Source organism: Bos taurus, chromosome 24 (assembly GCF_002263795.3).
Source record: "Bos taurus isolate L1 Dominette 01449 registration number 42190680 breed Hereford chromosome 24, ARS-UCD2.0, whole genome shotgun sequence".
NCBI classification, from domain to species: domain Eukaryota; kingdom Metazoa; phylum Chordata; class Mammalia; order Artiodactyla; family Bovidae; genus Bos; species Bos taurus.
The window spans coordinates 10,834,961-10,858,730 of NC_037351.1; the positions used below are offsets into that span (position 1 = coordinate 10,834,961).

Below are 23,770 nucleotides of genomic sequence, written 5' to 3' on the forward strand. Positions count from 1 at the left end.
GGGTCTTCCCAACTCCAGGATCAAAAGCAGGTCTCTTGCAGGTTCTTTACCGACTGAGCCACCAGGGAATCCCATACAACTGAAGGTAGTCTTTCATAATTCTGTACTTCTTTTTCTAACTAACGTATGCTTTAGAAAAAGACTTTTTTCTTTCTCCCTGCTCCTAAATTTACCCGTATGCAAAGTACAGTATACATAGATGTTTCAAAATAGGATAATAACTTGCCCATACTAGATGAATCTCATTGTAACCATGATGGTGCACTGTTTATGAAAAAAGCAGTGGACTAAAGTTTTATTATACTATAGAGCAGAAAGAAAAACAGTTCAGATGATTATCAAGCATGGTTCCCAGGTACAAAATAACCTAATTCCAATAGAAATGACTCTATCTAAGTGGACATAAGAACACTATTATCCAAATGTGAAGTAGTATTTTAAGACACACAATAATCAGAACAAACATGTCTTGAACAAAGTGCTCACTAACTCCTAGCAGTGCCTGGTTGTAAATGTTTTCCTAAAGTTAGGAGAGCCTGGAAAACTTTTCAACAAATGATTCATTTTTTATGGACTGCCTGCAGCATTCTCTTGTTTATCTCTGAAGATCTTAACATATTCTGAGAACAATGGAAGAAAGCTTCGCCTTCTTTCAGAATTTCTTGGTTTTAGTCAGAATGCTCTTATGACTCAGATTCAGAAATCCATTCTAAATTTCACAAATGATTCTACTATTATCTGGTCAGGAAAAGAACAGTGAATTTATGGGACTCAGACGTTTTCTCAGACTCTGATCACTCTGAGGGGTCTCTGGAAATGTTTTACCTAGAACAGAATATACGCCCCCATTTTACTGAAACCTTGGTAAGCAGAACTGAAAGTCAAAATCCTGTTCTTGAGGACCATGAACAATTGCTGTTTCTTGACAGAGAGAATCATCATATCTTAAGAAGAGACTTACTTCATTCTGAGAAAACCACTCCAAAGAGAGAGACTTAAGTTTAAAAAAAAAAGAAAAAAAAAAAACAAAACATAAAATATGCTTCTGAAATTGAGAACCAAAATAGTGTTGGTTTCATGATGGAAAAGAATCAACCCACAACGTGGGAGACCTGGGTTCAATCCCTGGGTTGGGAAGATCCCCTAGAGAAGGGAAAGGCTACCCACTCCAGTATTCTGGCCTGGAGAATTCCATGGACTGTACAGACCATGGAGTTGCAAAGAGTAGGACACTTTCGTGATGGAAAAATCACTTGGATTTGGGAGTAAAGACTGCCTTTGTGAGCTCACACTGCCCACAGTTTATAAAACTTTTTAAAATAATAAAAAATAACACAGAAGGTTTAGGGATACAGACAAAAAGGATGGATAGTTCACATGCAGCCCCTAGAGGGTTAAATCCATGTGGTTGGATTGAAGACAAGAGTTCATACACCTGTTCTCATGAACTATAATGAAGCTACTGATTTGAAACTTACTTTTGTAGTTCTCATTAGTAAAAGCTCTCCTGAATTCTAATACTTTATCAATGCATTCTTTTAGAATTTTCTAAATCTATTATTTTATCAATGATTATTTTACCACTTCCTTTCAATTTGTTGTACCACTCTGTCTTAACAGTTAAGTACTATTTTATACTATATAAAGTATTTATACTATATAAAGTATATACGATTTTATACTATATAAGGTATAAAATACTTGATAGTAAAGTAGCTTCTTTACAAACTAGCTAGAATAATAAAAATTAAATGGTGTTGAGTTTTGAATAGCAATTTCTAAAAAATAATTTAACTAAAAAGGTCAGATTTAAACATTAAAAAGCTAGAATTCAGACTGTGAGCTCAGAAACAATAAAAAATAGTTTCAGAGTGAAGCAGTGATAACCAACCTCAGGGGAATGCCAAAGACAATAGAAACAAACAAACTTAAACACCAGATCTATTATGGATCAAGAAAGGACAAGAGACTAGAAAAACTTCAAGGATTTAAATTTAATGAGAATTAAAAAATAAAAAAAGTGTGCTATTTGACAGGCCAGGAAAAGCGGTAACATTTTAAATAAATGTTTAAATAAACACCATTACAATTCAGTGCTTTGAAAAGAAGAGAAATGCTCAATGAATTAGAATAACTTTCCCAATAATAAGAGTTCAAGAGAAATTAGAAAATATAACTTTCTACTCCATAGTATATTTTATAAGAGCTAAAAGTAAAATACCTTTTATTATATATTATTTGTAAGCCATTCTTGTTTGCAAAGCACCGTACATATATAACAGGGTCCTTGCAAAGGAGGCATAAAGACACCCTTTCACATACACTACACTTCATCTGGTACAAACACCCCCTTCCACACTGTACTCCAGGAAATCTGCCCTACTTTTGCTCTCTGAGCTTAACACGCTCATATGATAGCCTCTGTCTCATATGGTAACTTCTGCACAGGTGGTTACCTCCACAGGAAAGTCCCCTTTTCCCTGTTAACCTGCAGAATAACACTACTGATCCACTGTGCAGCTTCTTCCTTAGGTCATGTTCAAATCTTTGAGTGACTAGCAGGGACTGACTAGCTGGCTGGCAGATGGGGTCGGGGCTCGCTTGGGCACTTCTACAGGACCTTGGCTATTTACCCAAATCATTGTGACCATAGCTAACATCTTACCCACCCCCCCCAAAAAAAAAAACCCACAGTATTACATTTTTACTAGACCAGTGCCCAACAGTGGAAAGCATGTGTGCGCTTACACCCTTCCTTGGACTAGAAAGACAAATTGTTGTACAGAAAATTTTACAACCTCTGTTTACCTATTTAGCTTAAAGAAGGAAGAATGGGAGTGATTTTCCAGTCTTGAAAGATGAGGAAGAGTAAGTGCGCAGGGGTGGCTGAGCACAGGAGAGTCCAACAGCAGAAGGAAATATTCGAAGACCCAGAAAAAAATTGACGTTGCCTCTAGGAATTAAGTGGCTTAGTGTCCACTCCAGACCACTGCATAAAACTAGGAGTAGTGGGACATGCATCTAGCAAACACAAGTCCAAATAATTCTAGGGGGTCCAAAAGTAGCTCTCTGATGTCCAAATAAGCAGTCAGATTATGAGCTTTATTTGAGGTTTTGAGAAAGGAGAAGGCCTGGATTAATGCAAACTGACGCTGAGCTACAGTGCTAAGTGCAGTCACTTGCACATAAAAAGTGAATTGCACTTTTGAATAAATAACTGCTCAAAATGAAAAAAGAATTATGACTTCATAGTTTTTCATCTAAAAACTAGATTAATATAAATACCATAAGCAATTTTGTCAAGTGAAACAAGTTTGCTGATCACCAAGCTTGACGTGCAAAGTAAATATACCATTCCCACTGTTTTTAATTAACTCTTAGAGGAGTCATGTTTTACGTTTGTTTATTTCAGTATTGGTAAGAACTCTGTGTTGGGTTGGTTAGGCATTAGAATGCATTAGCAGACAGTGAAAATTATAATTTTTAAAAAGGATCTGTGGGTGGAGGGAGCTTTGGAAATAAAAATTAAGTTGATGTATACCAGGTAATTACCTTGATTATCTATTATTTATGCAGAACTGTGTGGAGAGGGAGGGTAGGAGGAAAGTGTGAAGCAACACTGTTGCTATTTAGCCACTAAGGCTTGTTCAACTCTTTTACAACCCCAGACTTTATTTTTTGGGGTTCCAAAATCACTGCAGATGGTGACTGGAGCCATGAAATAAAAAGACTCTTACTCCTTGGAAGAAAAGTTATGACCAACCTAGACAGCATATTAAAAAGCAGAGACATTACTTTGCCAAAAAAGGTCCACCTAGTCAAGGCTATGGTTTTTCCAGTAGTCATGTATGGATGTGAGAGTTGGACTGTGAAGAAAGCTGAGCGCCAAAGAATTGATGCTTTTGAACTGTGGTGTCACTTTCACTTTTCACTTTCATGCATTGGAGAAGGAAATGGCAACCCACTCCAGTGTTCTTGCCTGGAGAATCCCAGGGAAGGTGGCGCCTGGTGGGCTGCCATCTCTGGGGTCCGCACAGAGTCGGACATGACTGAAGCGACTTAGCAGCAGCAGCAGCAGCAGCAGCAGCAGCTGGAGAAGACTCTTGAGAGTCCCTTGGACTGCAAGGAGATCCAACCAGCCCATCCTAAAGGAAATCAGTCCTGAATGTTCATTGGAAGGACTGATGTTAAAGCTGAAACTCCAATACTTTGGCCACCTGACGCGAAGAGCTGACTCATTTAAAAAGACCCCTATGCTGGGAAAGACTGAAGGTGAGAGGAGTAGGGTACGACAAAGGATGAGATGGTTAGATGGCATCACTGACTCAATGGACATGAGTTTGGGTAAACTCCAAGAGTTGGTGATGGACAGGGAGGCCTGGCGTGCTGCAGTCCATGGGGTCACACAGAGTCAGGCACGACTGACCGACTGAACTGAAGACTGCCAGGCTCCTCTGTCCAGGGGATTTCCCAGGCAAGAATAGTAGAGTGGGTTTCCATTTCCTTCTCCAGGGATCTTTCTTACCCAAGGATCAAACCTGTGTCTCCTGCATTGGCAAGTTGAGTCACAAGCAAAGCCCCATGAAGCAACATTTGCTAACACTAAAGATCTTTAGCATGAAGAAAACTAAGAGATCATTATTGCCAATTACTTCTGTGTAGATATTACATGCACATTATAAATACTATAGGTCTATTTAAATTTTACTTTTTTCATATACAAGGCTTCGGATACCCTGTCTTAATACACATACATTCTCTTATAACGAGTTAATAGTCATTAAAATGTCACGAAACTATACAGTTTAGTCTCATGTTATCTGTTATTGAAGACTATTTTGTTTTCTGAACATAATGGTTTTACCCCAATAAGTTGTGGAAAATACATCTTCTACATGAGGATGAAACATCAGATCAATCTTCCACATTAGTAAAGCAGAGTAAGCTTAACCAACCATCTCAAGTAATACACCATTACTCATTTCTTAGTCTACAGTAATGCTTCTATACACTGTTTTACTAGACCCAATACGACACACAACATCATGTTAGCATTCTACACCTGAGTTCTCAAGGGATTTTTTTTTAAGAAGCTCTGCATTTAACCTAAATATGATTTTTTGACCCTTGATATCTAGATGACTGACCTGGTCCTACACTTTATGGAGTTCAAAATGAACAAGATTCTCTTTATTAAACATTAAATATTTTACTGGTTATCTATGCCACAATGGTAAAACTGTAAAATGTTCCACCATCATTATTTCTCAAGATTATCCTGTATGCTGAATGTGCTTAATTATCCAAAGACAATCACTGACATTATATTAGAAGACAAAGGAGGAGAAACATTAAAAAAAATTAGACTAATAAAAATTGTCTAATAAAAATTAGACAATATTCATATATTAGAAGTCATTGGAGAAAATAAAATTCATTTTTAGTTGTAATTTAAACTGAAAGTAACAATTTTTTTAAAATTTTATTTTATTTTTAAACTTTACAATATTGTATTAGTTTTGCCAAATATCGAAATGAATCCGCCACAGGTATACCCACGTTCCCCATCCTGAACCCTCCTCCCTCCTCCCTCCCCTACCCTCCCTCTGGGTCATCCCAGTGCACCAGCCCCAAGCATCCAGTACTGTGCATCGAACCTGGACTGGCGACTCGTTTCATACATGATATTATACATGTTTCAATGCTATTCTCCCAAATCTCCCCACCCTCTCCCTCTCCCACAGAGTCCATAAGACTGATCTATACATCGGTGTCTCTTTTGCTGTCTCGTACACAGGGTTATTGTTACCATCTTTCTAAATTCCATATATATGTGTTAGTATACTGTATTGGTGTTTTTCTTTCTGGCTTACTTCACTCTGTATAATAGGCTCCAGTTTTATCCATCTCATTAGAACTGATTCAAATGTATTCTTTTTAATGGCTGAGTAATACTCCACTGTGTATATGTACCATAGCTTTCTTATCCATTCATCTGCTGATGGGCATCTAGGTTGCTTCCATGTCCTGGCTATTATAAACAGTGCTGCGATGAACATTGGGGTACACATGTCTCTTTCCCTTCTGGTTTCCTCAGTGTGTATGCCCAGCAGTGGGATTGCTGGATCATAAGGCAGTTCTCCTTCCAGTTTTTTAAGGAATCTCCACACTGTTCTCCATAGTGGCTGTACTAGTTTGCATTCCCACCAACAGTGTAAGAGAGTTCCCTTTTCTCCACACCTTCTCCAGCATTTATTGCTTGTAGTAACATAATTTTGATTCCATATTTAGCATAAGAAATTATTGAAGCATTTAGCTAACTTCTTGCCTGGAGAATCCCAGGGACGGGGGAGCCTGGTGGGCTGCCGTCTGTAGGGTCGCACAGAGTCGGATACGACTGAAGTGACTTAGCAGCAGCAGCATATGATGAATTGATAAATACTTATCAATTACTGGGCATTTATTAGGTATAAAACATTACTCAGTTGACTGCATGGGTAGAAAGTCTTCTGTATCAAAAATTTAAAATCCATGAATCTAAATGCTTATAGAATTTGGAATGTTTTTGAGTCTTAACTTATTAGACAGAGGACAATGTCTTTTTTAATACCTTAGATAGCTCCAACAATACACTACGTTTTAGTCTACTATCTGACATCTCTGTGACATATGACTGCATTTGGACAGGAATTTTCATCGAGCCTCAAAATAGATCACAAAGTGCTATCATGAAACACATTTTGATTTGGCTACTTAATATTCTTATGAACCTAATAACATTGTAATTATAAAAATACTGGGATTTCTTTGGAGGGAATGATGCTGAAGCTGAAACTCCAGTCCTTTGGCCACCTCATGCAAAGAGTTGACTCATTGGAAAAGACTCTAATGCTGGGAGGGATTGGGGGCAGGAGGACAAGGGGACGACAGAGGATGAGACGGCTGGATGGCATCACTGACTCGATGGACGTGAGTCTGAGTGAACTCCGGGAGTTGGTGATGGACACGGAGGCCAGGCGTGCTGCAATTTATGGGGTCGAAAACAGTTGGACACAACTGAGCAACTGAACTACTACTAATGCATATTATATATTGTAAAACAGTGAAGATCCAGAAACAGTTATGGTTAACATTTTAATGTTTTCCTGGAATCCTGTATTCTATAAAAATGAAATAAAATTGAAACAAAGAGTCTGTAAAATTTTGGATACTGCTTTTTACATAATATTTTATATAATCGTTTCTTGTATTAGCTAATATAGTAAGAAAATGTCACCACATCATTTTGATGATGCACAAGATTCTATAATTTGGAAATATCAAACATTATCTGTACGTTGTTTTGTTCCACATTTTATAATGATTCCATATGTTCATTGTACTTAATACCTTCATGAGATGTTGAGAAAGCAAGTTAAGATGAAGCCCTTAAATTTACCCAAAATGAATCCTAGCAGATACTAACCACTATCTAGAACAGTAGTAATAATCATTCATGTTACTTTTATATAATTGTAAGTTATCAGTAAGTTTTACCTTGTAGTTTTTTTTTATTAATTTTATGCTTTAAGATTAAATGCATTCTTATACAGTTTTCTTACAGGTTATTTTTTTTTTTAATTAATTTTCTAAAACTTCTAGAAATAATATTAAGAAATTGAGTATAAAATTTTTCTATTACTGAATCAAATATCTCATATGAAATACATGTATTTGTGTTTATTTCCTCAATGATTTATGCTATCTCAATATGATAGCATATCATATTGAATCATATCATATGAAATATATGCATGTATTCAATAAAACAATTCCAATATATATTTAAAACTTCTTGAATATGAGCAGATTGATTTCAGATGAGTCTTTGAAATCTTTGAACATGACTGCGTCCCAGTGCATTCCTTTCCTTTTAGACAACAAATAAAACATTTACCAACAGTTGGCCTATCCTAGTTATTAAAACTTTTTTACACAGATTGTCACCAGCTGAGTTAAAACAGCAGCTGTCCACTGGAAATAATTGCAGAAATGTTTTGCCTATTGGCCTGAAATCAAACATATGTTTTCCTATAACAACTAAAACATAACTTTCTTTGTTGATGTGTGTTAATTATTGAGAGATGTTAATTACACAGTTATACACCTGGATTGTCACACTAGCATAGAATCCCAGACTCTTGAGTGTAGGCATTTTCATACATGCTTTAATTTTTAGTGTTTCAGACATTTGAGAAAATATGACTATATTCTGGAACAATTCCTTTTGACTTATTTTTTTAAAGATTTGTCAAAGATCATGTCTATACAGAAAAGAGGGAGCTCATTTTACCCCCTATCTAATCAGAGTTGGGAGTTAATTTGCAAATAGCCTTTATTTTGGATTATAATGATTTTTTAAAATCTCCTTTGCACTTATTTTTATGATAGGTTTCATGCATTTTCCATGCTCTGTATAAATTTTTCAAATAATTTAATTAGTATAAGTGTTAAAAAAGAATAGCTGACAATACAGCTGGTGGTTTAGTTGCTAAGTCGTGTCTGACTCTTGTGACCCCACAGACTATAGTCCGCCAGGCTCCTCTGTCCATGGGATTTTCCAGGCAAGAAATTGGAGTGGGTTGCCATTTCCCCCTCCAGGGTATTGGGGATCAAACCTACATCTCCTGTGTCTCCTACATCGTCTGGCAGATTCTTTAACCACTGAGCCACCTGGGAAGCCCCTTTGGCTGATTTTAGGGTTTCATTATTAGTCAACAAAGAAGAATATTCATCTCTTCAAGTAGGTCACTTTAAATAGCACATTGGCCAGTAAGTCCTACTGTTACAGAGCTACGGATAAGGACTGTGGGTTTACTCAGAGAATAGAACTGTTAGGCCTTAATTACAAATGTTACACATTTTTTTCTCTACAGTGCCAACACTTGTAACTAATTGAGTAGCTTTTTACCCCTAAACATAAAATAACAATGGTTCCAAACTCCCATTCAATGTGTCTACTACATTATTCCATCAAAGCAGACGTGGCTTTTCAGTAATTCTCTACGATATCATCCTCACAAGAAATAAAAATAAAGAAAATATTACCTTCTGTATGGTAATGATTCCTTCCTGTGTATCTTTGTCAACGGCAATCTTGAAAATCCCTAATCCATCACCATCCACAATTTTGTAATCCATTTCAGCATTAGCTCCTATATCTGCATCGGCAGCTTTAATTCTGGCCACAACAGAAGCCACTGGCAATGATTCTGGGACGTTATATTGGTACGACCCTGTGAAATTAAGAACAAGAAATGAACAAAACCTTACACCAAACTAACCAATAAAATTTAATTATCTGGCTATCTTGAACCCTCTTTGCTTAATTTGCCTTTATGTCTTTATAAAATAAGATGATAAGGAAATATGAGGCAAATGATAAGTTTCATACAGCTTTAAAAATTCCAAGGAAACGATTACATAATAATCAATGTCAAAGACAGCCTGGGGAAAAGCATAAGAAGTATTCCATATCAGTATTTCTAGTAGTGAGAAATATACTACTTTTAATGATAAAAATAAAACTTAAATTGTAAACAGAATTAACATTGAGTCGACTGTAATTAATATGCAATTAATTTATATAAATATTTAAAATTTTATATAGTATAGCTTAGACTTCAAATGTGCAAAAAATGAGCCTAACTAGTTCTCATTCCTTAAATGTCAGAATTTCCACAATAGTATCTTTTACTGAAAAAGTTTCAGAACACTGGACAAGGAAGTTGATCAAATGCAATATTAAGTATGACTTGTACATTAAACTCAGTTGGGACACAACAGTACAAGAACAGAGTCTATGTTATTTGAACAGGAAGAAAGAGAAGCAAAAAAGGAAGAGTAACTTTTTCAAACTTTCTTTTGTAAAAACTCTTTACCATCCCTCAACTCAAAAAAAAAAGAAAGAGACAAAGAAAGAAAACCAGCTTGGGAGGCAGATGAAGAATCCTTTGAAACCAGGAAATGCCCCTTCAACATTTCCCTTTAATCATCTACTTTTTCCTGCTTCCTTGCCCTTTTCCGTTTCCTTTTGGCTGCGAACTGTGATGCATTTGCACTTTCTTATAAAGAAAAAAGAAAGGATACTCTTTAAGAGAAACAGAGAAAGGAAATTGTATCCAAATGAAGGTACTATATGCTAGAATAAGAACCTTGGTGTTTGCAATTCTATACATTTTGTTAATTGTTACTGATTTTTAAAAAATATCACAACATCATTTTTTAGTGACCCCTTTCACATATCTATATAAGTTCCTTAGGATAATCCAAAAATTTCAAGCTTAAAATAGTAACTAAAGGGTAGACAAAGAAAATCCCAGTCAAAATGAAAAAGTTAATGATATATTTTTGGCTTTCTTCACTTTAATAAGTAGGAGAGTGTTTAATAAGCTAGAAAACTCATGCTCTATCTTATCAAATCATGACAACTGAAATCACAAAAAAATCTGTGTCAGTTCTTATTTCTCTAAGGCAAGGAAACAGCTAATTCTATTATGAGCCAAATATAATCACATTGTTTTGTTTATTCTTCCGTCTTCCTCTCCTCCCCCATTGTAAGCAGTTAAGAACACAATTAAGGCTAGATTCTTTTTTTTTTTAAATGCTAAACTTAGGATAACTTTATTTTGCCAGGATGTATAAAAATGTCTGTTGTACAATAGCCTAAATATTAAAAATATGTAAAATAAGAATAAAACATCTAAAGAAGCAGTATTTGCAGGAAAACATGGTGACCGTCATATCTCCAGAGAAAGTGTCCTTGTTTGACATAAGCTTCTCAGAAAAGCGTTTAAAGATACTGTAGTCTACACGATTCTTCTTACTTTCTTGTGTCCTAAAGAATACCACATGTACTTGGGAAAAAGGACAACTAAGAGAATAAGATGAAATGCCTTTTTTTTTTTTAACAATCAGGACACCTCTACCTAAGAAAATTTTTCTTTTTTTTTTCCTTTTACGTGGTTAAAAGAAATGCCACTTTGCTCAAAGAAACTAAACGGAGGGAATGTGGTTTTCTGGTTCTTTGAACTGGTTTCTTTTGAAACACTGAGTGTTTGCATTAAAAAAGATGTGGTAGGTAGCAAAAAGAACATTCAAGGTTCATGAACTGGTTAAAAAAAAAAGTGTGGAATGAGAAATAGAGTTCAGTACTCTTTTTTTTAATCTGTACAAATAAAGCAGAACATTTAGTATATAGAATTCATGAAGTGCATTTGAATGTTATTATTAATAATTGGGAACAACCTCAGAGCTTACAGAATGTAAAGAGCAGCATGTCTTTGACTAAAAAGATTAATACATAAACAAACTTAATAACTGTCTAGTATTCAAAGTGAACCAAAAGAAAAAAAAATTACATTTAAGACAGAATATAAGGTATAATTGCTTTTATCTGCTTCCAATATCTTTATTATTTCATATTACTGAATTAAAAATCAAGTCCCTGATAAAACAAAATTGGAGGAGAATGTAATTGAGATTAATTATTTGAGACATATTTGGGGAAATTCCTTTTTAAAGACATTCCTATAATCCGGCAAGGAAAGCGAGCATGCTTGCCAGATACCATGGAACAGCTTACTTCGAGGAAAGCGAGGTGGGTTATCGTTGACATCAGTGAGGGTCACGGTGACCGACGTGGTTCCAGAGAGCCCTCCGTTTTGACCAACCATATCCTTTGCCTGAATAACAAGCAAATACTGGTCTTTAGCCTCTCTATCCATGTTTGGAAGGGCGGTCTTGATGACTCCTGAAAAATTTCAAATCCCAGTAAAATGCATCATGAATCGCTGCATTTATACTAGCGAAGAACACTGATATAGGCAGAAATAGCTCGAGTGGTTGCCTTCTGCTGTTTTGTTTACTTTTAATAACTTTAAAGCATATTAAAGACCAAAGAGATATTAACAACTATATAAACATTACAAAACACAGAAAACACTGTAATATAGAAGACCAGGGTAGAGAGAGCATTATCTCTAGGTTTTACGGAAATATGACTCAAAAAATACCAGCTTAAATAAAATCTACTCTAGAAGACTGGGCAGTTGCCTATTAAATATATGACAATGAATCTTCTTCTCTCTCACCCTCTCCAATATCTTAATTCCCAGTGATGTGAAATCACCATAAACCCTTTCAGCTATTGTCCCTACTACTCTCCCAGCAAAGTAACTACATAGTCTATAAATGAAAGAATGTGTCATTTATGTTTAACAAAACACCATTCCAAATTATGTTGCTGGATAGATAGGCTGTATCTGTTATTATAAAAACCTGAGAAAAAGTATTAATGATGAGAGTGACTGTGTTCATGAAAATCAAGATACTAAAAACATCAGTGTGTTTTGCTGTTTCTCTCTAATCAATTGCATTTAATAAGAACCTTGAAGACTTCAGAGGTATAAGAAACTGACTTCAGAACTCCATGCTGTTTGATAAGAAAGCTTGAACTACAATCACTGCTGCAGTAAATTAATGGTTTTATATTAATAACCAATTATTATATAAATATATGAGACAATAGAGTAATTATGAGTAAAATTTAGTCTTGCTATGGTCACCCACTGATCAAGAATCCACCTGCCAATGCAGTAGAAGTGGGTTCAAACCTTGGGTCAGGAAGATCCCCTGGAGGAGGAAATGGCAACCCACTCCAGTATTCTTGCCTGGAAAATTCCACCAACAGTGTAGCCAGATGGGCTACAGTCTAGAGGGTCGCAAAGAGCCAGACACTACCTAGCAACTGAGCAAGCACACACATACATAAAATAATACATATACTCAATATAATATACTTGGGCTTCCCTGGTGGTTCAGATGGTAAAGAATCTGCCTGCAATGAGGGAGATTTGGGTTCGATCCTTGGGTCTGGAAGATCCCCTAGAGAAGGGCATGGCAACCCACTCTAGTATTCCTGCCTGGGGAATTCCATGGGCAGAGGAGCCTGGTGGGTTATAGTCCACAAGGTCGCAAAGAGTCAGACTCAATATACGCACATAGAGATCGTAACAAATGAAAACGCATCTATTCGATATTGCTCTATACAGATCTTGAAACTAGAAACAGGAGGTCATCTTTGCTAATTAGATACGGTAAGGAGTCTAGAATCCTACTTAATCATTTCTTGTACTTTCATCATTTCTGATAATGTCTTACCTACATAACTGGAACTCTTTTGTTCATCAATCTATTTTGTTAAAAGATTCTAACTTTTAGAATTTAAGTCAGAATTTAAAACCCCAATGACTCAGACCTGAGGGACAGGAACTCTGGTATCATGGACTTCTCAGGAGCAAAACTGGGCTGTCTTATAGAGGATGGTTTTTTAGGAAGAAAATGATTATAAACAAATTGGAATAAACATTCTTTTTTCTGCATGTTTGGCACAAAAATGTTTTTATACCCTCCAAATTTATAAAATGTTTTTAAAAGCTGCCATTTTAAAATGTTGTTCATGTTCAGCATAAAAATGTCTTTATACCTTCCAAATTTATAAAATGTTTTTAAAAGTTGCCAATTATTTAAATGCTGACTCTTCAATTGACACATATAATAATGGTCTGTATATATTTCAGCCCTAAGTATAAGTTACAAGCCTGTATTATATCATACATGGTCTGGCCTATTCATCACAATATCCTACGGTTCAGTAACTACTCCAGCAGTGGGAAAGAGATGAAAATATCTTTCAATAATTTAAGAATAATTTAAACAATATGTTATTGGTCCCAGTATGTTAAGATTCCTAGTTAAATAACACTCATACCATCTTAAGAAGCCACATTTTTGTTTAGTTCTGAGCAGTACCTATCAAATACAAACACACACATACACACATATACACACATATACCTGCAATGCATCAATATTTTAAGCATTTAAATTACATTTGAGTAGGCCATTTATTGCCACCTGCCAATTCAGGAGACATAAGAGATGTGGGTCCAATCCCTGGGTTGGGAAGATCCCCTGGAGTAGGGAACGGCAACCCACTCCAGTATTCTTTCCTGGAGAAATCCCATGGACAGAGGACCCTGGTGGGCTACAGTCCAGGGGGTCTCAAAGAGTTGGACATGACTGAAGCTACCTAGCACGCAGGCCATTTATTGTAACTGCTGTTTTAACAATCACTTATTCTAATACACTACACTGGACGCTGCTGCTATAACCACAGCAATACAAGATCTCTTTAACTCCTTCACTGAACTCCTTTAGTTATCTGCACACTGCTAACAGAGAATCTCTAAAACATCACTGCTGCTGCTGCTGCTAAGTCACTTCAGTTGTGTCGGACTCTGTGTGACCCCATAGACGGCAGCCCACCAGGCTTCCCCATCCCTGGGATTCTCCAGGCAAGAACACCACAATGATCATCAAAAGAAGCAGAGTCATATAGCCATTTGGTTCACTGAGAACTGTCTGAGATGTAGATATTCTTCTGAGAACCATAATGATTCTATGAATATTTCATGTCTGTTCTTCAATACTTCCCTAAACTCTAATATTGAAGACACTGAGTATTGACCTCAATAAGACTCACTGTTACCAAGCTTAACAATCTCTAAGATTCCTGGGACTTACATATCTCTACTTCTCTATGTCTTCCTTACTTTTCTTCTTTTTCTTACCTTTTTTCTTTCTCTTCTTCTTTCTTCCTATCATAACTGTATTTATGTATAATACATTTAAAATAAATTAAGCATTGACAATCTTGAATATTTGATAGTGCATTTCATAAGATGACATTTAAGGGTGTGTTTCACATTAAACACATAATTAATAGTTTCATACAGATGATAAAATATTAATGAAATTCTAAAACAATTTTCTACCCATTCAGTTTTTATTTTTAATTTCTCAGTATGTTTAAATGAGTTTGCATCCTGCACAGTTACTATAATGGAGAAAGATCCATAGCATCTCAATTAACCAGCAAAGAAAACACAGCTGCCTTATCTTCTCACATGGTTTTGTTCAGTGGTATTATTTGAAAGAAAACACAGAATTATCAGGGGAGAAGTCTGGTAGTCAAAGTTACTCACTTATTTTTCACACTTCTAATTGTCTCTTTGCAAGTGATCCTATAAATAACACTTTTCCAAAGCAAAAATCATCACAGTTTGCAAAGAAATGCAGGGGGCAAAGGTAATTTCCAAATACCTCAATTATTAAACATTTTTTTTTACAAGAGAGAAATAACTAGGCGAGGATCGAATTTAAATAAGAATATTCAAACACAATAGATTTCTAGTTCTATGGCTTTTGTGAGCTTTTTACTTTTGAGTTTAAGCTATCTACATTTGGAAAAGAATTCTCATAAACTGGATACGATCTGCATTTTGGTGAATATTATATAGAGACACACTCACAGAGAAAATTGTTTATACTGTGTCCCTAAAGTGGTAAAAGCCAGTCTTGTCTAGTCATAGCCTTACAGTTCTATGAGGCTTTCATGAGAGATAATAGCATTGTTTTAATAATCAATAATTTTAAGCCACTTATGATGAAAAGAATATACCCTGCATCTCTTTAGAAAAAGAGACTGGCCCAGATTTTTGGCTTTCTGAATAATAATTTCTCTATGGATGTATCATCTGACCCAGTAACCCAGAGCTTCTCATTTACTTTTATATTTATAATTGATGTTCACAAAATGTATTATGTATGAAGCAAATTTATCACTGCTATTTTTCAACAACTGTCTGGTTTTTAGTCTGAGAATAAATTTTCAGATGATTTTCTAATGTCCTACCAGCCATCAATTTTCTTTCAAGCATGTTCTGTTGTCATGGAATTTCCTTAAGAATTTGTATGTGTACTACATGTAATAGACAAGAGCCATTTCTGAAGTCTGCCCTGGTTTATGGAACCAAACAATTATGGATGCATGCAGCCTACTCAGTCAAGCTCTGGGTTAGTCTCAGGAATCTAGGCAACCACATGAGCCTGGTAACACGGAGCTGGGCTTTTCACATTGTGTGGCTTCAATATACATTAGATGTTCAGGTAAATCTCTGCCTAATAAATTTTTTTTTCTTAATGTTCTGTTTAAGACTTGTATTATTTGGTTTCTCTCCCTGTAAGTGAAGCCTATCAGTTCAGTCGCTCAGTCGTGTTGGACTCTGTGACCCCATGCACTGCAGCAAGCCAGGCTTCCCTGTCCATCACCAGCCCCCAGAGCTTGTTCAAACTCATGGAAGCATATAATAGAACCATAAAAAGACGGAGAAGAGCCAACAGTAGTGAAGACAGAAGGTTCTGGAACACCAAAGGATTTCAGAGCTGGCATCACATCAAGCAGAAACAACTGAAGAAGACTGCTGTAAGCTGTGAGGGGACATCCTCAGAAAGCCCTGACTGCAGAGAGGCTCCTCCACACCGCGAGCCACAACACAGACAAAACACCCACGAGGGGTGTAAACGGAGGGAGCTCTTTGTTACGACTGTGAACGTGAAAGTGAAAGTTACTCAGTCGTGTCCGAACTCAGTCGTGTCCGACTCTTTTTGTGACCCCAGGGACTATACAGTTCATGGAATTCTCCAGGCCATTCTCCAGGCCAGAATAGTGGAGTGGATAGCCTTTCCCTTCTCCAGGAGATCTTCCCAACCCAGGGATCGAACCCAGGTCTCCCGCATTGCGGGAGGATTCTTTACCAGCAGAGCCACAAGGGAAGCCCAAAAATACTGGAGTGGGTAGCCTATCCCTTCTCCAGCGGGATCTTCCCAACCCAGGAATCGAACTGGTCTCCTCCTGCATTGCAGGCGGATTCTTTACCAGCTGAGCCATTAGGGAAGCCCGCTGTTATGAATGTAGTTCTTACCTAAAACTAGGACAGACCAAGGATGCATGCAATGCATGATGCCGGCACCATGTAGTCACACCTCCAGGTTTAACACAGAAATCCTAAATGGTATTTAACTCTCCAACCACTTCCCAAGGACTACAGCTTTGGTGTTCTGTGCAGTCACACTGGCCCTGTGTTTGGTTTCTGCTCTGCTAATGGCATTGGAAATCTTACTAATGTTAGAACAGGAAGCCTGCAGTATCATTTCAAACAGCACATCATGTAGCCAGTCCTGCCATATATGAAACATTGAAAAATGTGATCTGTGTGCTTGCAGGTTTTGGACCAGATAAACACATTAGAATAATCCTCAATCTCCCAGTAAATTGGGGGCCATTATGAAGACAGGTGATGGGAAGCTGAATGGTCCTTTTGAGGCTACATCATCATGTTCCTAGGTCCATTCTCTTTGCTTGTTGAACTGTCAACATTGTTTTTTGCAGCTATTCACATTCTTGTTTTGTGGACAGAAAAATTAAGGTAGAAAACACACTTACCCTCTGGTCATCTGGCCTGTAAGTAGAGCTACAGAAGAAATACATGCTCAGAAATTTTAGTCAGGCTAAGTTAATGACATGTGGTTAATAAATAATAATGGGTAATATGACTAATATTATTCCTTTTTTAAAAAAGAAATTAAAAGTTAAACTTTCAGAGATATATTTAATAGTGATTTCCTAGGCCTATTTTACATAATCTTGATCTGGCATTATTTTCAGCATTTTTCCTGTCTAAAGTTTTACATGCTTCTCAAAAACACTGATATCTAAAGATATGGAAAATAATGTTTTTTCTCACATAGATAAGGATCATACATCAACTAAGGAAGACTACCTCAAACTCTATGTGGCTCTTCGTGTGTGTAAGGTATGAAATTTTCCATTCATTTTTGTCAGAAAAACAGATTTTTTTGGAAAAAAATGCATTCTCTATAGTCCTTTAATATCTCTGCACTGATGACTAGAGAAACAGAAGTCCCAATGATTACCATGACTAGAGAATTAAAAACTAACAAAACAAAATTAAACAAAAAGCTTATCTCCTCTAATACACGGTCCTTGAGATTGAAAGTTAAAATGATGTTTGAAGTTCTAATCATGTGATGCCAGGATATAGACTACTGTCCAGCTGCCCACAGGTGAGGTTTTACCTACACAGGGCCTATGGGACACCTATTATCTTACAGCAAAGCTAAAATCACAAGCCAGTCACTAGTAGCAACAAAATATTTAGCCCTTGGGATTAGTACATGCTAGTTTTGGACCAGTTATATAACGCGAGAGGTGTATAATTTGTGAGCAAATTGTCAGAGGCTTGTCAATGTCTTTCTAGGCTGCAGAGTAGATATATAAGGGAACAGGTGGGTGTCTGAATTGAGGTTCTCAGATCTATCATTAAATCAGAGCACAACTTTACATTCACAGGATTCAGATCATAAAGCAGATACTTTCATTTACTTCCCCTTCAATACTTGCTCCATCAGAACTATTTCTCCTCTGTCAGACTCTTCAGGCAGCTTCCAAACTTCATCACAACACTGGTATAAAACACGCAATGCAGCCTCTGTGAACATTCTAATGAATGATGAGCTGGCCTTGAATTCGTCTGTTTTTGCACATTACAGCTGTCATTCTCAAAAGACATTTAAAATAGGTACCCCGCCACACAGTGATTTGAGAATGAATGAATACTGCCATTTTTATAATATGGAAAACGGGGTGGTGAATGGCATTAAAATATTCATTTAGGATCATAAGTATCATCAGTGATTCAAGATCATAAACTTGGCTATTTGAAGAGGCATTCTTCTCCATGATAAAGATAAAATTACTAAAATACAGAGAAATTTTGGATTTTTTCAGTGGTGAAGAAAAGCAATGGCTCACACCCACCCACACTGCCCTATACCAACAGCCAGAGAAGCATAATAGATAAAATATTATTTTATAACCAAGAAAACAGTGCTCCAAATTATAGCCTTACTGAATGTAAACCATTTCATCTTCAAAGTGAAACAGAACATCTAGCCAAACAACCACATTTTCTATCCAGGCAGTTTTGCAACCCATATTTTTTTTTCTTCTAAAATGAAAAAAAGTCATTTAATTTAGTTTTTGATTTAGCAGATCATCATCCTAATTGTTATGTTTCAACTAATTTCCCTGAGAAAACCAGCCTCTGGAAGGAGAAGCTGTAACTACTATATATTCTACTCCATGGCAGGGAGATTTTGCTGAAGATTTAAAATTCTACTGTGTGTAATTCCTATGTGAGTTAATTAAAGAAAACAAATTGAAACATTGCAGAGGTAAATATTCAACGTTTTCTTATAGAGTCAAGAGACACCAGCTGAAAAACTTTTCAATAACTCATATTTTGCTTAATTTTGATAGAAATTCTGATCGGTGTAGTAAAATATTTTTAAAAGGTGCTAATGGCTCTATAAATAATATGCTGTTTATTACCATGGTACACATTTTGAGAAACGCACAATAAAAATAGAGTGTCATCAGTTTCAACTACATTGAATCAAAATAACTATTATTAATTCTATGCCAAGAAAGAAATAATGACTTTACAAGGAGAGTCACATGTCAATGTTTACCTGTTTTGGGCTCCACTGAGAAGTATGGCTGCCCCTGAAGGATGCTGTAGACCACTCGAGCACTGTTGCCGTATGTAGGGTCGTCAGCATCCGTCGCGGTCACCTGTACCACTGAGGTCCCTACATGACAATCCAACATCAATCAGTTAAAAACTCCCAAATGCCATAAAACAAGAGAAACCACCAAACACTAAAGATGCTAGATTAATGTAAAGATATAAAGATGCTTTCCAGTTTTCATTTTTCTTTTTCTCAGGGATGTGAAAAATGGATACGTTTTTGTGTCTAAGACAAATTCCAAAAGATGATAAATGGTAATTCCTCAGAAATACTTAAGGGACACGAAAAGATGTTGGTTAAAAAAAATAGGACTGACAATGCCAAGTTAGACAGGGATATATTCTCAGAATTGGTTTCAACTTTTAGGCATCTCATCCATCAAGGTCTACAAGAGCAACCTCTAAGTCTCAATCACAGTCTAAAAAGCAGCATGACAGATTCTAGCACCTTGACACTCATGGGGCAACCCTACTGCCGCAGCAACAGAAATGGAAACTTCAGTAACTGAGTAAGTTAATAAAGAATATTTGATTGGTACATTTAACTGGATATTAGGTGGCTACTCTCTTAGTAGTTTTTTATGAAAACAACTAATTCACTAATTGACTTATAACAAAAGCATGAAATGAACACTGAAACCAAACCCTCCCAAAGGAGAAAAAAGATGATAACCTGAAAAATCACAACACTGGTTGCTTTTCTACATTTTGTATGATAGAATGTTGTATTACTTCTTCCTTTCACTATGCATTCACTTGTTCCAGATAGAAAGCATTTAGTGTGATCTGTTGTTTTCATTTCCACTTGGAATCTCATCTTAAAAAATATTAGCTATGCACATTTGCTTACTTTAAATATGTAAGCACAGGATATTTTAGCATATATGTCCTAGTTAATGGGCATGGGACAACTCCCTTTCTTTATGTATTCATTCAAGGCTCAAGTTGGTTTCTAATAAATTCTTGAAAACATGGCATTTTTCATCTAACATCTGTTTTAGATCTATTCCTATGTAGATCTTCCTTTCAAAATTTCTTAAATAAGTCATTAAATGCTGATCTTACTATAAATCTATTCTCTTTTCCACATTATGATTTCCCTAACTGATTCCATTTCCTTTCAAATTGGGTAAAAATTGTGAGTGTCATTTTTTAAATTCTGAAGATTTATTTTTTTATTTAGTAGACTTAGGAGATTGTGCCATGTGGCTGCTTGGTAGGACCAAATGGTGAATGATATATATTTAAAAATCTTTTTAACAACTAGATTTTGACTATCTTAAAATGTTAGAATCAATGATTTTTATATTCTCAATTTCCTCTATAATTCACCATCTTTACAGCAATATTTACTCTGGTGATATGCTTAAGTAACCATTTCCTACTTCGTTGGAAAACAACTTGCAACAAAATAATGAAAACTATACCTCAGTAAATTTTGTTGCATGTATTTTTTTTCTGAAAGTGAAGTTGCTCAGTCGTGTCCGACTCTTTGCGACCCCATGGACTGTAGCCTACCAGGTTCCACCGTCTATGGGATTTTTCAGGCAAGAATACTGGAGTGGGTTGCCATTTCCTTCTCCAGGAAATCTTCCCGACCCAGGGATTGAACCCGGGTCTCCCGCATTGTAGGCAGACGCTTTACCATCTGAGCCACCAGGGAATTCACCAGGAATTTTTTTTCTGAAGTGTTTATTAAATAATTTATGACACACAAATATAGTCATACAGACACACACACCCATTCTTGTGCTTATTTATGCTTTTCTGGCAACAAATAAGCAATCCTAGGGGACTATGAGGGTCTCAAATCTTATAATATGTTAGTATACAATGAACAACAAAAAAATAGCCCTGAATAATAAACATAGAGGACTTGTGTTGTATATACCACACTATTTAGTGGCTATTATAACTTTATAACTATTTGGCTACAAGTAAACACTTTGATAAACAGAGTCATGATAAATCCACAGGATATGTTTTATATAAGCATTTACTGTGCTTAGCTCAAGTTTGGATTTTTAATCCAGTGAACTCTCTCCCTGTCTAATAAATCCTGAAGACATTTGAGACTCATTTTCTAAAAAGTCCTGAGCTTGCTGTAATCGATCAAATAACTAAAATAACTTACACATGTGTATAATAGTCATCTTGTTTGATATCAGAGTGGTACCATTGGAACTAAAACTACAGCGCGTTCTTCAACCTCTGGGACAAAAAGCACGCATTAATCCAATTTGCACTGCTATCTTCTACTTAGGAAAGGAAAGCCTTATCAAGCCCACAAAAAATACCAAAAATGCCCCGGAGAATTGTAGCATGAATTGCTTACACACACCTCAAAACCTCCTGTTTCTCTAAACATTACTACTTCTCGGGAGGACAGTGTGCCTACTCTTTTCTCTAAAACCTCCCAAATCTTGTTATTGTTGCTGTCATCACAGTTGTTGTTGTTTCTGTCATTAAATGAGAGCAGCAGGAAGCATTCTGAAGGTGTGGGTGGTATTGAGAGGGTGTGAATAAGCCTGTGTGGTCAAAGAATGTTTACACAGAAGACAATTACAGGCAGCTGCTGCCACTGTGGTTCAGAACTTTTCCTGACCACAAGCACCCTTGGTTCATTTTCAGTTATTTCTTCAGCGGCTAGAATCACAGTCCCAAAATACTGTTCCCTTTCCCATCTGATAGGAACAGAAATTCAGGGTCACTAAATTGTGATTTCCCTAAAGGGTACATGTAATACACATCTTTGCAATTCCAGTTCCCTGCAGAGCGGATGTACAGATGAAAAGCTGGAATGAATGCAATGACCTTTATTTCCAGTAAAACAAATCACAATCAATAAAATAAAACAAATCACAATCAGTCAAGTATTATACCACATTGGTAAAATTTTCAGGGTTTCCCAGGTAGCACAGTGGTTAAGAACCTGCCAGCCAATGCAAGAGAAACAAGAGACATAGGTTCAATCCCTGGGTCAGGAAGATACCTTTGAGTAGGAAATGGCAACCCGTGCCAGTATTCTTGACTGAGAAATCCCATGGACAGAAGAACCTGGGCTACAGTCCCTGGGGTCTCAAAGAGTCAGACACGACTAAGCACATATATACAAAACTTTCAAGTTAAAGACCTCAGTTGAAATAGGTGTAAAAATACAAGTTCCATTATTTTTTTTTTTTTTTTATTTTTTCTTTTGGTGCACCGTTCCTGGAAGTACTGCAATACCAGGTCGATGCGTGGAGTGGACGGAGCAAGCTCCCATTCCAACTCCCTGCTCCAAAAATCCATTTAATATACTGTCCTCGGACAGAGGACGTATCAGATATTAAACTGATAAGAACAGATACTACACTTGATCTTAGCCAAAAGGCCGAGAAGCGATTCCATTATTATTTTAAATAAACTTCCTCCTTCAATACCATAAACAATAGGAAATAAAATATATAAATCAACGGGTCTCTGTTCCAGCTTCATATTTTTTTTTTTATTATCTTGTAAGATCATCCATATCTAAGTTACATACTGGCTGAAAACTATTTCAAAGATAGCTAAACAAGTGGAATTTAATAGCATTTGAAATACAGTATATACTAAAGGTAATCTACTTTCTATTTTTCCAGTCATGGGGCAATGGTCAGAAGGCCTTTTGGTAAAACAGCCTTCATTATTCTTTTATATATCTCACACTGAGCATCACCTTACCATCATTATAAACAGTATACATTTGAGTATAAATTCTCATGCATCTAAATTTCTGGAGAAATTACAAAAAGATTAGTGGTGGCAGGTGAATGGACATTTATGGGCTGAAGCACACTCTACAAGAGATAGACTAAATGTTAGCCTGGCTACACTGATAGTCTACCCGATACCCTGGCCCTAGAGACATGCTTAGAATAGCACATTATTATCCTAACATGGGGAGAAAGAAAACTAAATCATCACAAGGATGTGTCTGGAATTTTTTTTTTTTTTTTAGTTTGATACTAAGTTTATTTGGAAGGTTTTTTTTTTTTTTAACCTCTTAAGCATAATTTTAATTTTTTTTTGAGGTGGGTGGTGGTTGGTGAGCTATACCACACAGCCCGTGGGATCTTAGTTCCCCTATCAAGGATCAAACCCAGGGTCTGGTCAGTGAAAGCACTGAATTCTAACCACTGGTCTGCCAGGGGATTCTCTCATTTTTTAATTTTAAATATTAAATTGAAAAGGGA

General features: G+C 36.3%; 1 protein-coding gene and 1 non-coding gene across 3 annotated transcripts in view; both read right to left on the reverse strand.

Moving 5' to 3' along the window:
* The window catches only part of CDH7 (cadherin 7), a 149,974-nt gene that overhangs the window by 56,596 nt on the left and 69,608 nt on the right, over positions 1-23,770 (reverse strand). For both annotated transcript variants that reach the window (XM_005223999.5, NM_001192904.1), the window contains 3 exons: positions 19,495-19,614; positions 11,624-11,791; positions 9,088-9,275 (listed from right to left, as the gene is read on the reverse strand). In XM_005223999.5, the coding sequence (XP_005224056.1) occupies positions 9,088-9,275; positions 11,624-11,791; positions 19,495-19,614 (476 nt within the window). The remainder of the gene's footprint in view (positions 1-9,087; positions 9,276-11,623; positions 11,792-19,494; positions 19,615-23,770) is intronic.
* Positions 22,748-22,938, reverse strand: LOC112444222 (U2 spliceosomal RNA). Its single transcript, XR_003032480.1, has one exon. It is a non-coding gene; the product is annotated as a U2 spliceosomal RNA (small nuclear RNA).